Source organism: Varanus komodoensis, unplaced genomic scaffold, assembly GCF_004798865.1.
Source record: "Varanus komodoensis strain SLA01 unplaced genomic scaffold, ASM479886v1 scaffold14_1, whole genome shotgun sequence".
NCBI lineage: Eukaryota > Metazoa > Chordata > Lepidosauria > Squamata > Varanidae > Varanus > Varanus komodoensis.
In genome coordinates this window covers 7,138,415-7,155,236 of record NW_025335438.1, presented here as the reverse complement: position 1 = coordinate 7,155,236, position 16,822 = coordinate 7,138,415, and the positions used below count along the sequence as shown (strand labels likewise).

Here is a 16,822-nt window from a genome sequence, read left to right as displayed (position 1 = left end):
TTACGTCCGTATATGCCCGACCGCCCTTTGAGATCTGCGGGAGAGTCCCTTCTCCGGGAACCCTCCATGAAAGAAATTAGGAGAGTAAGTACTCGGAGGAGGGCTTTCTCTGCGGTGGCGCCCAACCTATGGAATTCACTCCCCAAAGAGGTCCGCCTGGCACCGTCGTTACTGGTTTTTCAGCGCCAGGTAAAGACCTTTTTATTTAAACATCATTTTAATTGTTAAAACATATGATCTGGCCAGGGCAACTTCTTCTTCCTTCTCTTTTCTCCTCCTATATTTTTATTTACTTATTTTATACTGATAATTTTAATTTTATATTTGTAACTCAGTGTATTTTTTGTATTTTTGTATTTAATGGTAATTTATTATGTTCTATTGTATTTCAATGTATTTTATTGTAAGCCACCCCGAAGTTTCGGCAAGGGGCGGCATAGAAATGTTATAATAATAATAATAATAATAATAATAATAATAATAATAAATAATTCACAGAAGGCCATCAATTTCTTTTTAACGTTATCCAAATTGGTGGCCATAACTATGTTTTATAGCAGTGAATTTCACAGTTTAACTACTAGCCCTGTGAGGAACTATTTCCTTATCTCTTGTTAAGGAGACTTCAAGAATTGCATACAATATTACTGTAATGCTTTTGAAATCTTAATGTTAAAGCACTCTAGCATTTGTCTGGAGTGCCACAGTACTTTCACTAGAAGTTGCGCATCTTGATACAATGCACAGAACCCACAACTTCAGGGATTTGTTTGATTTTTGACAGTCTCCTTGCAAGAAGGTGCTATAATGTACTTCAAACCATTCAGAAAGCCGATTTTGGTTATGAAAAAGTATACAAAAACTTGTATAATAAATTAGAAATAAAAAACATGGTAAGCGAACAAATCAGCATGAAGATTTGCCACTAAAAGTGGCAATCTTTGGACTAAGCAATTATGATCTAAATAAAAACAGATATGATACCAAGAGAAAGATTGGGCAAGCTTCCTAGAATTGAAGCCTTCCAAGGTGACTTTTGACTTAAAAAGCAGCTTTGGAAAAAAGACATAGGATGGTCAAATCTCATCTGGGCCTTTATTAATGTGATCACATAGTGACTTTTGTTTACTAGAGGTAAAGTAATACTCTTCCTAATTTTATTCCACATTATCTCAGATCAACCCAGCTTCAAAGACCCCACACTCAATAACTCTATTGCTTCTATTTCAGATGTTGACTCTATGGCCAAGCAGGAACTAGAACCCAGGTTGCCTGAGTCCCAGACCTGCACTCTTAACCACTACACCAAACTGGCTTTCATAGAGAGACTACATAGAGAATACATAGTGCATTTCCACTATAAAGTGGCTGCAGAGGTCTATTATGCTATATTAATTATATGTAACTGAACTGGACCCAGATGTAGGAATGACACAAGCAGCCCCTCCTGAACTTAGAAATGCTACAAAGGGCCAGGAATCCCTGCTGAATAGCTACTATGGGAAGGAAGGGGAACCCTCAAAATCAGGTAGGAAGCTCCTGTGAGTAGAGCCTTTTCCTGGGATCCAACCTGTAACATTGTCAACTTCTGAAGTTTCGAGTTTTAATACATTACTTATTCTACTGTATTTTATACTTTTATTGCTGCTTGAGATGGACTTGACCCAGAAATATAGTTCAAAAATAAAGGTATTTTACTGTAGGTACAAAGCAGAAAAGATGATCTGCCATTTCTCATGAATAACCACATATTCTCATAGTATACTAGACATAGCTTATCTCCAGATTACTGCGCAAGTTCTCCAAGGGACAATTTTTTCTTTTAACTGGAATGTCCAACTTTTCTAGATCTTTCAAAGTACATATTGCAAATAAAACAACTTAAGCTAACAATAAAACTGTTGCATAAAATTAAGCAAAATATGAATCTGACACTGAGGATTTTAATCAAATTGGAATCTGATAGAGATTTATTATTTAAAGTATTTCTATACTGTTTAAATTAGCATAATGCTCTAAGAACAGTTTATAGAAAGCAATTAAAATATATCAAAACATCAACAATTTAAAATGTTAAACAATTTAAAACAGACTTTAAAAAGACTCACCTACCATAAAACATTCCAAAAACAATAACATTTGACAGGCATATGTGACAAACAACAAACAAAGCAAGGCAATACAGTACATTATAACAATTTAATAAAAAGAATTATAAAGCTTACAGTGTTACAAAATGATTTCAGCTTGGCTGCTTTTAGTCAAAAAAGAATAATTTAACTTGTCTAGCACCCATGCTTGCAATTCTGTATATTTTCAAGTTACCTGAATTTTGATTTCTTATCTGCTCCTCAGAAAAGGATTCCAAGGTGGTTAATAAATTATGACGATTCACCAATATCAATACAACATAACATAACAAAACTATAGCATAATATAGGACACAATTAAGAAGAGTTTAAAAAGCAAAACAAAATCCTTTCTAAATTGTTTGCACTAAGCTCACTCCTTTGTAAATGCTAATGCACCACTGTTAAAAAGGATATTCAGAGAAAGGCCCCTACACAATTGCAATGTAATGATTAGAAGGATATCAGGCTGGATTCTATCCCTACTCAGCCATTAATTTCTATACAGCCCCAATAGCCAAGGCTGTCTGGGTGGTTCCCAATAAATCACAAGACACAATAAATATAAGGTAAAACATTTTAAATATACAAGATTTAAAAAACAATTCAACAGCCCACACAAATATCAGCAAAGCTCACAGGATGATATGGGGCCTTCTCTACCTTACAAGGTTGCTGCAAGGATAAAATGGAGAGAAGGAGGGCAATCTATGCAACTCTAAGTTCCTTGCTGAAATCTTAAAAATTAAGTTATAATAATAAACAAGATAAATACAAAAGATCTGTACACTGGTGGCTGATATGGGAATAGTACACTTCATATATCTGGGGCCAAGCAATGTAGAGCTAAATATATAGGACAGCCCTCAAAGGTATAAGCTACTGATAGATTACCACTCAGCAACTACCGCACAAGTATTTAGGGATGATTAGTTTCCTTTTGCACTGAGGGGTAGATGTTAGGGTATGAAAATTCAAAAAAGGAAGTTACTACACACAGCACTGTTACTCACTCATTTTGTCAGTTATGAAAGAACCCACAAGGTCCATAAACTTTGCTTGTTTTAACAAAGACATTTGTACTGGGAAGAGGTCTAAGTAAATTCTCACTTCACAACACTTTTAAAAGTTTTTTTAAGCTGGCACTTCAGTATTAGAAAAAATTAAGTTTACTTTATTGACTGTACAAGGTCAGAAGGTAGGCACTGAAATCATACTTCCTTGGCAGCTGCCAAGTGGCATTTGGCCAGACATATGTGGTGCCGTTCCCAATTACTCTACAGACTTGACCCTTTGTTATTACTGCAAGTCCAAGGAAATCAGTTCTGTTAAGAATACAATGGCTAGTTCTTTAAGACACCAGAAAGCCTAAATCTTTTGCCACTTTTTGCCCCTGTGAAACAAGTATCTTCTTGGTACTCAGTGACTGCACATTATTCTCTTTTGCAACCAGACCAGCGAATTACAACCATTCAAAGTAACCTATTGTTTAGTACCTTGCCCCACCAAGAACTCCCCACTGTGCTAATCCTGTTTTCAGAATGGACGCATGCTTATTTATTTTAAACTTTTCTATGCCATCCCATCACAGATGTCTCCAGGTGGTTTACAACAATATTGATAAAATAGAATAAAAATAAAAGTAAAAGAGCATGCTATGTGTACCCCTTCAGGTACTTCCTTCCTATCACCTTTTAACTGAATTCATGTTGATATAAGTGCATTCAGCTAACCCAATGAACACTGTTCAATTCAGAAAAGTAAGACATGAGCCTGTCCACAAGTGTATGCTAATTCACTTTCCATTATTTCTAATGGGGAAACTTGGACTCTGAATGATTCAGAGTTCAAATGGGCCTCCTGAAATGACTTAAGTTTGAAATATGAGGCACCACTCTAATGTGCTTGATTCATCCCAAAACCATCCCCTTCCTTGGTCCATGGAAAAATTGTCTTTCACGAAACCGGTCCCTGGTGCCAAAAAAGTTGGGGACTACTGTTTTACATGCATTTAGTTCTTTAAAAAGTTTCAAAAGTATCCCACATATCTGACCTGGAATATTTGAGGGAACAAATTTAAATTATATGGGCAGCAGCATCCAATGTGGTATGACCCTCCAAATCTGGAGGGTTACAGGCATTCTACTGAGGACAGAAGGAGCATGGAGACCTAAGCTGCTTCCACATTTCCCATATCCTGCAAAGTATTTAGATGACTAATTTAAGTCTTTTGAACCTGCTCAAAGAGAGTAAAATTGAGGCCTCACTTCTCAGCTCCCCATACCACCTCTAAGTTAGGTCCCCCAACCTTGAGCCACAGCTGAAATGGCTCTTTCCATACTGACTGCATGAAAAATGGTGAAGGAATGGTGCTCTAAATTCATAGTTCCAAACTCAGACAAAATTTCCAAGTTCAGAACTGAAGCTCTGAATTGTCCTATGTCATCTACAGTCTGTCTAGCAGCCATAGGACTATGCCCTTAGTGTCATGTTAATCAGGTAGAATTTTTTACTGGAATACATTTATAAAGTTAAACTCAATAGCATGCACTTCTATTCTGAAAACCATTCACAGTTAATTTTGACAGGTCAGAGCAGAATGCATGCTATGTGGACAACCTCCATCTATTTCAACAGAGTTGAATTCTCTTCCACTAGGGTCACTGGGGCTCCTTCAGTTTACTGTTGCTACTTATTAGTTCAATTTCACATAGATATGGGTGTATTTCAATCACATATTATAAATATTTTCACATACTTGCTAGGGCTAATCTCCTGAAAAATATTAAAACTTTGAAACAGCCAAGCTTGTCTAATATTGTATTTTAATTAGTATCCATTGACTGTTAGGAGACCTTTGAAATGGAAAATTATGTGGAAAAATAGAGCATTGGAAAAATATTTACCATACATCATTGGTTTATTCTGCATAGGACTAACACTGGATACAATCTCCAAGGAGCTCAAAAAATACCATAACCATAGCTGTACTGATAAGTATAGGGAGACTTTTTGACCAGATGAGCCACTGTAGCAATCTGTATCCTTGTTCATTCCCGGCTTTGCATGGGCTGTTGTTTCTTCCTCTGAGGTAGGAGACAAGGCTTAGCAGCTGGGGTAGTTCATACCACCAGTACATGACTGCAACATGAGTACGAATGAGTGCTAACATGCAACAAAATAGGAAGCCTTTATTGTATAGATGTAATAGGAAGTTTTACACTAGGTGGTTAAGCAAGTTAACAGCAAATGGCTTGGTTTGCTGCTAACTGGCAAAGGTTAGTTTTCTGGTTTGGAATTACTTTTCTGTTGTCAAGCTGCAGACATTGTCAGTTTCCATAGTATTTGGCAACTTTTTGCTTTCCCCAAGGGAGCAGTTCTAAATACACCTTAAAAGATAACCCAGATTAGATTAGGAACAATATTTACCATTCAAACTAGTTACAACATCTATTGCATAGTGAAGGAAATACGAATGCAAGAATACACCTATTAAGATCAGTTTCACCAGTCTTCTCAGGACTTGCTACTGCAGCAAACAGGAAAACTTTTCTTTCTACTGATGCTGCTTTAAAGTTGTGGTGGCAACACAGGGTAGGAGCTACCTTCCTTTCTTAAGGGCAATCAGTGAATATACAGCCCCACTGAACAGGGTCAGTGCTAACAGAGTTAATTTTTTAAAAAGCTTGTTTGTTCTTGTAGCCTAGAAGCAACTGTCACATGTTCCTTAATTTAAGTCAGTGGTGGCAAGCCTATGGCACGTGTGCCACAGTGGGCATGCAGTGCTCTGTCGGCATGTGAGCCAAGTCGCCCCAGCAGCCGAGCATCGGATAACAGCATACATAGGGGCCATGTGCATGCTTGGAAAGGAGTAGTGGCGCCAGGTGATGATGTCATGAGCCATGACTCATTAGCTGCAACTCATCCGAGCTTTTGCATGACCAGTGAGTTGTTTTTTCTAAACTAAAACTTCAGTTTTCAGGTTTTATTGTAGTGTTGGCACTTTGCAATAAATAAGCGGGTTTTGGGTTGCAGTTTGGGCACTCAGTCTCTAAAAGGTTTGCCATCACTGATTTAAGCAATGAAAAGTTCGAGGAGATAACATTACAGAATTATGTTGTTCCTTAAAGGGACACAATGGAGAACAAGACCCATTTAGGAATTTTCTTCCACGGGGATTAATGTGTAGAGCAACAATAGACAGAAATTAGATATCCAGATGCTTGGGGCATAAACTCCCAGCATTGAACAGTTCAAGCTCCAAACATCTACACTCTCCCCACTCCTCATGTGTTCAACTGGGAGCAAGTAGGTGCCCCACTTAGACATCTTGCTTAACAACATGGAGAATAAGCTAGAGCTAAAATCAGTCTCCCACTCTCTCCATTCATTATTTATTTATTTTATTTATTTAAAACATTTCGATGCCACCCCATTCGCCGAAGCCTCGGGGCAGCTCACAACATAAAATTAAAATACAATACATTCAAAATATAAAACAAATTAACAATATAAAATAAGTCGCCCTGGCCAGATAAAATAAGCAAATAATATTAACAATTAAAATGACACTTAAATAAAAAGGTCTTCACCTGGCGCTGAAAAACAAATAACGACGGCGCCAGGCGGACCTCTCTGGGGAGCGCATTCCATAGATTGGGCGCCACCACAGAGCAAGCCCTCCTCCGAGTACTCACCCTCCTAATTTCCTTCACGGAGGGTTCCCGGAGAAGGGCCTCTCCCGCAGATCTCAAGGGTAGGGCGGGCGTATATGGATGTAAGTGCTCCTTCAGGTAACCAGGACCCAAGCCGTTTAGGGCTTTATAGGTCATCACCAACACCTTGAATTGGGTCTGGACTTCAATGGGAAGCCAGTGAAGCCAACGGAGGACTGGAGTCATGTGAACATAACGCCCAGTCCCCATCAGCAGCCTGGCAGCTCTATTTTGAACCAATTGAAGTATCCGGACCGTCTTCAAGGGTAGCCCCACGTAGAGCGCGTTACAGAAGTCAAGGCAGGAAGTCACCAGCGTGTGTGTCACTGTCGCCAGGCAGTCGTACTCCAGGTAGGGGCACAGCTGATGGATCAGCCGAAGCTGAAGGAAAGCGCTCCTTGCCACTGCTGTCACCTGAGCTTCCAATGAAAGCTCTGGGTCGAGGAGCACTCCCAGGCTGCGGACCTTGTCCCTAAGAGGGAGTGCAACCCCATTCAGGACTAGGTTCAATTCACCCTCCCCGAAGCCCGATCCACCAACCAACAGGACCTCCGTCTTGTCTGGATTGAGCTTCAGTTTACACCTGAGCTGTGAGGAACAATTTCTGAATAGTGTTTTAGTGTCTTTGGAATTTTTGCTAAGAATTGCAGGCAGAGTCTGCTGAACAATGCATCTAATTCCAAGGGGAGCCCTCTATCCCAATGTCCTTCACTTTCTCTTAAGCCCAAGCTTGTACCACAAGCAGACTATGGCACTCTTAGTCCTTCCTCCAAGATTCTAATACCACACTTGCAAAGCTAAGGCCAGCAAGCAACAATAAGACTTTTGACAAGCTACTGAGTTTTAAACAGGCAACACTTTCAGTGAAACCACAATGATAGGCTGTTGTGAATGAGCCGAATTCATTAGCAGTACTAAGCAAATGCTTGTACACAGAAAATCATACCAAGTCTCAAGTTCATTTGTTTGTTTGTTTATTAAAAAGCTTTTCTATACCATCCTTCACTTTGAGTCTCAGGACAGTGTCTCCAATAACAATTTTTGAATATTTTCCCATACAAGTAAATAAAAGACACAACCAAGTGTGGAAACTGCTAGACAGGCAGGCAAACAGTTTCATATACATTTTAGATTAAAATTAAGAAACTTGTCTGCTTTCTAAAGTGTGCACTTGTCAGAGTAAAGTTCATGCTCTGTAGCAAACTCTAAGAGAACACTTATGGAGCAAAGTTCTCATAACAAGACAAAGTTGCACCACTGGCGGGAAAAATGGAAACACTCAGCAGATACATCACACTTCTCCCAAAACACTACAGCAGCAGCAGGTTACACTCATAAGTGCAGTATGGCACCACAGGGCTTGAGAAAACATTCACAGGACTACCTGTTACCTAATGTTCCAATATCTTCATTATACTTGCAGATTTCTGGGGTCTTCATGGGTCATGTTAGTGCTTCCTATGCTGGAGCTTGACCATATATACACATTCAAAAGAAACAGGTATTCACGAAGTTCAACATTCTAGTGAGGCACAAATATGCCACTCAGAGAAGATATCAATCCAAGAAAAGTTTTCAGAGTTATGAGCATGCTTTCAACTCAGTTAACTCAGATACTAAGGAATACGATACACAAGGAAATGGCGCTAAAATAAGTGACACTGCCTTCAGCAGTTGTAAGGCAGACTAGTAACATACCAAAAGAAAGCCAGCCAGTCAGCCCACCTATCTTCATGGAACTTAATTTCTCCATATGCTGGTACCTGACTACATATGCACATCCAAAAGAAGCAGTTATTTTAAGACCTGTGATGAATCAGATCAAAGGCCAGTAGTTCAGCATACTATTTCCACAGAAGCTAACATGATGCCCATAGGAAAACCAGAAAAGGACATGAATGCAATACCCCCCTCACACTCCTCTTGCTGGTACACTAAAGTATTATACCTGTAGTGCAATGCATGCCCACACTACATAGTAGCCATTGATAGCCTTAATTCTCCATGAACGCATGTAATCCTCTTTTAAAGTCATCCAGGTTGGTGGTCATCAGTACATCTTATAGAAGCAAATGCCAGAGGTCTACTGTGTTTTATGTGAAATGTCTTTTTCCTCCCTTTCCTGAATTTCCTACCATTTACAGTGTAATCCTGGAAGGTTTATGCATATCCTATGCTGGTAGGAGTGGTGGAAAGAGGCATTATTGCCTCTCTGTATTTTCATTAGATAGGCTTTTTTGCCTGTCTAGTGAAAGCATTTCAGAGCTGAAGGGGCAGAGGCTAGAGAGGACACAGGACTGTTCATATTCTGATCTCTCCAGTCTCCTCTCCTCCCACCAAAATGCCCCCTCTTCCCCATCCCCAAGATCATATCCAGTCCTCAGAGAGGCAGCTGGAGAGGCTTTCCCTGTCAGCTGTGCAAGGTAGGGGAAAACCTCAGAGTGCTCCTTAACTTCAAAGGACAATGCTACAATCTAGTATTGATACAAGAAATCATTCCCAAAGCAGTCATAATACTTCTTTAGGTCAAGTGCTGCTATTTCTGCTTGAAGGACCATTTTATACGACTTATGTTTTTAATACAAAATATGCATGCATAATGTGCAAACATGTATGAAGCAGCTTAACTTCAAAGTCAAACTTCCTAGCCAGGTACTCTCCAGATCTTTTGGACTACAACTCCCAGCCATGTTAATTAGGAAAGATGGGACTTTGTCAAAAACATCTGGAGGACACAGGCTTGGGGAAGGCTGACCTACGGGATTTGTGTAAGCCATGTGTTACAGACAGGAGTCTAACAGTTTGGAAGCTGCATTTCATATTTTAGACAACATCTGGATTAATCTTTGGTTATTGTTGTCTTCACACTGCAGGCATATCCCACATTTCTTATTCTTGAGAGGAACCCAAGGCAGCTCATGTAGTTACCCACTCCATTTTATCTTCACAAAAGAAACCCTGTGAGATGGATTAGGTTGACAGTAAGTGACTAGACCACTAGTGCAGTCATCCAGCAAGCTTAATGGTGGCAGGGACTAGTACCCAGATCCCCCAGGTCCTCAGTTCAACTCTCTAACCAACACATCACACTGAATCTCCAGTCATTTTAGAAGCACAGGTTTCCATGAGTTGAAAAAAGCCATAGAGAATATATTAGGGAACTCCTCGATACACCTCACCACTTTATTATTATTATTATTATTAAAACATTTTTATGCCGCCCCATTCACCGAAGCCTCGGGGCGGCTTACAACAATAAATTAGAACCAACATAAATAAAAATTAAAATATTAACATTAGAATAATAATTTAAAATACACACACACACACACACACACACACACACAATATAAAATAAGCTGCCCTGGCCAGATAAAATTCAATAGTATTAACATTTACGGCTCCAGCTCAAAGACCTGAACAATTCTGGAGTTGCAGTTTCATCACAAGAGGGATAAATAAAAATGATCTAGATTGTCCGTTTGTCTTATACTCCCTTGCTTTAAAAAAGGGAAGGCTTACTCCTGAATATACCCAAGAAGTTTCAATGATACTGTAAACAACTGCATGTGATTCCTTATATGAACTGCAACATCTGAATTGACTATGCAAGACCAGTTAGCCTCTTACTTCCTGTTAATTTGGTTCAAATTCAGTTATGCATAGAAATTTCACTATGAAACAACACTCCAGGTTATTAAATGGTTTCATGTGACCTTTAGTGTGTAATTGCTCAGTACAGCTGACTGCAGTTTATGTAAAAGGAATGCAAACCCAAGCACTAATCAAGTCTCACTGGAAAAGCCCAACTGCAATCCTACTCTTTAAAAATGAGAGATTTGCCACCAACTTCATTAAGGTTGCACCCTGAGCCAATCAAGGCATCTTACAACTGTTTAAAAACCAAAAGTAACAGTTAATCTAAAGGCAAATTAGCCATAAAAGCAGCTGCCAGCCCCTTTTAAAAAGCATGAGGTAGCAAGAGGCCTGCAAACTATTGAACTACTGTGGATTCAGTGAGTGATGCTTTCAAATAAGCAGTCCACAAATTTCAGATGCTCTTAAAGGTAACGGTTTCCCCTTGACATTAAGTCCAGTCATGCCTGACTCTAGGGGGCAGTGCTCATCTCCGTTTCCTAGCCGAGGGAGCCAGCATTTGTCCGCAGACAGTCTCCATGGTCATGTGGCCGGCATGACTAAACACCGAAGTGCACAGAATACTGTTACCTGCCCACCGAAGTGGTACCTTTTTAACTACTTGCATTTGCATGCTTTCGAACTGCAAGGTTGGCAGGAGCTGAGACGGAGCAACGGGAACTCACCCTGTTGTGCAAATTCGAACCGGCGACCTTTTGATCAACCAGCCTAGCTTTTACCAGTCAACTATTACTTGCCTTCAAGATTCAAGGAACTGGGCAAAAGTAGAATTCAACTGCATTTCATGCAGGCCTTGAGAGGCTCCCAAGGTCTGTCCAAGAGATTATATTATGCAAATTATTAAGTCAGAGCTACTCTCCTATAGTGTTTGCTTGTAGGTTCTCTCTCCCATGCAACATAAAATAAGGCCCTGATTTACTTTGTAATGCATGAAAAATTCAATGAGCCCTCTCTCACACTTTATATTGAGCAACCAAGGAATACACTTAGAGGTAGGAAACCTCAGGCCAAAGGGCCAAATCTAGCTTTCTTCAGCTTTCCAGGTGGCAACATCCCCTTACTTCTCCAACTTCTAATCATATGAGCATTTCCCAGCTTTTGTGCAGTTCTTTCCCCTTCCTAAAAGGCTGAAATTCCTCTTCTAAAACTTAGTTATTGGCTATAAAAGCTTTGAACCTGCAGAGCGGGGAAGGTATTTTGTTCCAACTCTTTCTGTCTGCAAAAATAAATTTGGTCCTTTGGCTGAAAAAGGCTCTTGACATGACACAGCTGTGAGAAATGAAATGTTACTGTTACTAAGTGTTAAGGGTGAAAAACAGGAATAGGACAGGATCATTGAAGTCTCTTAAGGCAAAAAAAGCCTGAGAATCAAAACAGGTAAATGGTTGTTCTAAGAGTAATAATGTTTCTTACATCAAAAGTCCCAAAAAATACCAGCAGGAGTAAAATTGGGGGACAGTGGTAAAACTGTCACCTTCAGTGGAGGAGAGCAGACAATGAATTACTTTACAACTGGCGATAACGAGCCTGGAGAAAGGCCTGTTCTCATTATCTCATCCTCCCCACAAGATTTAAGAAACATTTTGGCATCAAGTAAGAATTTTCAAGGCCACTTCGGCCTGTTGAACTTTTAAAAGGTACTGTGCACACTTAATAGGCTTATGAATAGTAAATGACACACCTCCCATAGGTAATAGGCTCATTAGCATGAACATGGGATGTATGAGCGGGAGGGGGGAACATATTAAGGAGTAGTATGATATAGGCAGATGGGGAAGATTGTGACTTCTTAGTAACCAGCCAATGGCAAAGCGGGGATAGTGTTGAGCATGTGGGGGGGGGGGGAATGTATAAAATCTCTTGTAAACAGTAAAAGATTGCTCTTTCTCAGACTGAGGCATTGAGCCAGCCTTTGCAAATGCTTTTTGTATGGAATAAACTGCTTGTACCTACTCGAATCCTGTCTCAAGGAGTTTTAAATCTCACAGCCACCAGACTGAATTAAGTAGCAGCCTGGTGGCTCTTCTGCCCCAGTTAGGCACTGTTATTTTTTGTTGCCCCTTTATGTTTTTAAAGTTTATCATCTATGTATTAGCAACTGATGAAGCCCTGATACCATGCATTGATTTGCTGTGTAAGTGAAGATGTGTTACCCAAGTTGTATCAGTTGTTCCTTCAGTTCAGAAGAAACTTCCCTCAGGCTTGATTCTCTGCTGCTGCTCTGGATTGCAAACGCAAGGTCTAGCCTTACATTGTTGATTTTAGTTCATCAATCCACTTCATTTCATCCATCCAGCTCATCTAATTCATCAGCCTTGATTGAGTACTGGCCTGTGTTTATTGTTTATGTTGGGTTTCAACTGGGTTTCAATAAAGTTTTGAGTCATGGAGAACTAGATGGCATGGGAATTTACCTGTCTAGTTAGATGTATTTCTGTTGAAGCCCTGACAGTGGCAGATTGTGGTTGCCACTGGCCATCTGGAAACATTTGACAACTGCGCTTAGTGTAGACCATAAATCCCTATTCAAGCTAGTTCAAAAAAGTAGAGATCTCAAGAAGACTTCAGGAGTTTAGCTATTTAAGTCACAATTTATCCTGGCATCATTATGGTTGATTCAAAGACCTCAGCCTGAGAAGTTTGAAAATACTTGCACCCAGAAGTTAAGAACATACAAGCTACAAGTTGCTGAACAGACCAAAGGTCTCCCATTAAAGTAAGTGAAGGCAGACCTGGGGTTGCATTGTGTTGCCACACCACAAAAGAACATACTTCTTCCTTCTCAGTCAGATATTGACAGGCAAACCACAAGATTTTTGTACCACCATGTGCTGCACAATAGAAGAAAGGATGCGCAAATGTCTACTGAGAACATATGCAAGTGACATGCGGGAGAAGCAGCCATATTGTTGGGATGTGACATCGAGACTGAAATCCAGAGCCCCAGTCAATAAAATCCAAAAGTCAGAGTTAGAAATACAACTTATTTATTTAAAACATTTCTATGCTGCCCCCATCGCAACAAAGCCTCAGGGCAGCTCACAACTTAATTAACATATAAACAAATTAATACAATTAAAAATTTAAAAAACCCAGTAACATCTTGGCTTAAAATTTAAAACCTGTAAATACATAAGTTATTAAAATAAGTTTTAAATAAAAAGGTCTTCACCTGGTGCCGAAAAACAAATAATGATGTATTTTAACGTATTCAGTAAAATAAACAGGCTTCATGCACACCACAGCATGACTGACTTCCCATATTTGAAAGTGAAGTAATGCACATTCCCTTATGGGGCAGGGGATTAAGACCAATCAATCCAGAGTACAAGGTGTTCTATTTCCAAAGGGTAGCCACATTAGGGCCAAAACAAACCTAAACAGCAGCCACAATCCGTACATTGTTTATTTTTATTCGAGAGTAGATGCACGGGAGACAATCCAGATATTAAAATTCGCCTACTCTACATGGTGGGATTCCAATTTTAATCAGGAACTCTGTACCTACTGAACAGTAAAAATGGCGGCGGGGGTGGGGGGGAAAGAGATATAGGGTGCTCAAACTTAAACAGTGTCTGTTTCGGCCCACCAGTCTACGCAGCACGAACAAATGGTTAAAGCCCAATACATTTACTCTAGCATAAACTCACGAAGCATAACGTACATTTCACGTGCGTGATTATGAAAAACTTTTAAATTTTTATAGGGAAAGAACACGGTCAGACATCGAAAGCCAAGGGGATCGACGGGCTTCTTCCAACCTCCTCTTTCCATCTGACAAACCTCGTACCCACAGGGGCATTCCATTGCCCGAAGACCCGACACCGTCAGTCTGGCCCATAACGGGGCCAGGCCGCGTCTGGTGTCAAAGGCGTCCCCTCCAGCGTCTTACACAATAGACAGAACTCCTGGAGAGCCACACGAGCGTCCAGGGAGCGTAGCCACGCCTCGACCCTCCCGCGCCCGCGCGCCACTCCCATCGCCCGAGGCCAGCCTAGCCGGGTCCCGGAGCAACTGCGTCAGCAGGAAGGCCCCTCGACGGCTCCATTCGCCTCGCCGACACCCCGGGCGAGCCAGGCGAATCCCGCCTCCCGGATGCAACAAGCGCCGCGGAAGGAGAGGAAGCCGCCTTCAGGGGCGCGCGAGACAGGAAAGCAGGGGCTGGCCATGCTGGGCACTAATGTCGGCTTGTTGCGGCTGGGGGCTCCCCAAAGACTATGCTAAGGCCCGCGTAGCTGGGAGCTGTGCTTTGGAGGCGGCAAATGCAACGACGGACTCCCCTCGACCTGGCGCTGGCCGTGGCGAGATAGGCAGATCCGCCCTTCGCTCTCCTAAGGGCCTCGAGCAGGAGAGGCGCCCAAGCCCCGCCACGCCTCTCCTTCCTTCACTCCCTCCCAGATACACTTTTTAAAGCCGTAAGGGACCAAAAGGAGCCTCGCGCCGCCTCCCTAGCCCCGCGCCCCACCCCACCGCACCCCATACTAGGCACCATAATTCTACAAGGAGCTTTCCCCGGCGAATCAACGAGGGGAAACTAGGGCACACATCGCAAACTAAACGCGCACAACGGCTGCTTTACTACAAGGGAAGCAGAAGATCTCCACTGAAATAAAAAAGCATCCAAGGCCGGGGGGGGTGAGGGGGGAGACGAAAGCCCACAATTCCTGTCTCATTGGGGCGTCTCTACAGCATGAGCGAGCAAGCAAGCACCCGTAGGGTTGCCGCTCTCCTTACCTTGCTCGCTGCTAGGGTCCATCTCTGCAGCCATCTCCCGCGGGACTCTCGCAGTCGCTTTCTTCCTTCGGGTTGTGCCAAGAAAGAAAAAGAAGGGGAGACACTGCGGGACTAGCACAGCAAGCAGCTCGCCGCCCGTCCGTCCCGTCCCGTCCCACCTCCACCCCTCAGGCAACGGGCTGTTTTTTTGTTTTAATTCCCCTCAGCAGTTCTCGATCCGCCCGCGCCAGATATAGGGCGGGCTCTCGTCCGTGTCCACGTCAGCCGGCGGAGCCACCTGACCGCCCTCTGGCCCCGCCTGACCTCCGGCGGAAAGGTGCGCTGCAGGTGTGTGTGAGTGTGTGAAAGACTGGGATGCAAAGAGTGAAAGCTCAGTTTGGTTTCAGGTGGCTTTCCTTTAAGAAGGGAAGTGCTGGGAGAAACATGCAGCAGGTGGACTGGAGTAACAATGCGGAGTATTTATTAAATACCTATTTATTAAATTTATATCCTGCATTTTTCTTGTATGAAACCCAAGGCAGCTTATATGGTTCTTTCCTCCCCTCCATATAATCCTCCCAACAAACTTGTGAGGTAGGTTAGTTGGAGAATCAATGACTGGCCCAAAGTCATCCAGGGAGCTTCATGGCTGAATGGGGACTAGAACCTGGATCTCCTGAGTCCAGGTCCAACATACACATTGCTACACCATGCCAGGTATTTGTTTCCCGTAAGTTTGAAAACAGTCTTACTTATGCCAAGGATGTCTTACTCCTATCATAGAATGGTAGAGTTGGAAGGAGCCATCAGTCTAGCCCCCCGCTGTTGCAGGACACCAGTCTACACCATCCCACTCAGATGGCTCTCTAGTTTCTTTCTGAATGTCTCTGGTGTGGGAAAGCCCATAATCACTCTAGGCAGACAAAAAATGAGATTAAATTAGTCTGACAGAATTTATTTTTGATAAATCCATTTTGGTTTCTATTAATCACTGCATTTTCTTCAATATGCTTGCAGACTGATTTTTAAATAATTTTCAGCAGAATTTTTCCAGGGATCACCGTCAGACTAACTGGTCTGCAGTTCCCAGCTTCATCTTTTTTTCCCCTTTTTGAAGATACAGACAATGTTAGCTCTTTTCCAGGCATCTCCCAGTGTATGACTCAGCTGCACATACATCACAATAAAAGCAAGAATGCTCTTGCACATGTCCAGAGTGACTACTACAGATCATACCTCCCACATATCTGCCATTAAGAGAATGCTTTCTATGATGGGGTTGAATGCAGCATTTGTTTCCTTAGAAATTTACCCACTGAACTTTAGTTTAACCTAATAATGCTGCAGATACCTGGGGACTTGAAAATTGTGTGGCATTTGTGGCATTATCATTTGGACATGCAGTTATGCATTTAGATTTTTTTCTCTTTAAACTAAAATATTATTGAAACCAGATCACCATGTTTTCAGGACAAAACAGATTATGAAACGCAGGCAGGATATTCACTTTCAATTCCATCCTTAGTTATTCTTTGCAAAGCTGTATAAACATATGTATTTTTTTCACTTTGCCAGTGCATGCTGAGAAATTCTAACCCATGGTAGTGA

General features: G+C 41.5%; 1 protein-coding gene across 2 annotated transcripts in view; it reads right to left on the bottom strand.

The window, feature by feature from the left end:
* The window catches only part of TPD52 (tumor protein D52), a 98,813-nt gene extending 83,360 nt beyond the window's left edge, over window positions 1–15,453 (bottom strand). The window contains exon 1 of one of the 2 annotated variants that reach the window (XM_044423817.1): window positions 15,236–15,453. In XM_044423817.1, the coding sequence (XP_044279752.1) occupies window positions 15,236–15,269 (34 nt within the window). In that variant the 5' untranslated portion in view covers window positions 15,270–15,453. The remainder of the gene's footprint in view (window positions 1–15,235) is intronic. The other variant, XM_044423818.1, reaches the window with a different exon arrangement.
* Window positions 15,454–16,822: the final 1,369 nt, after the last annotated feature.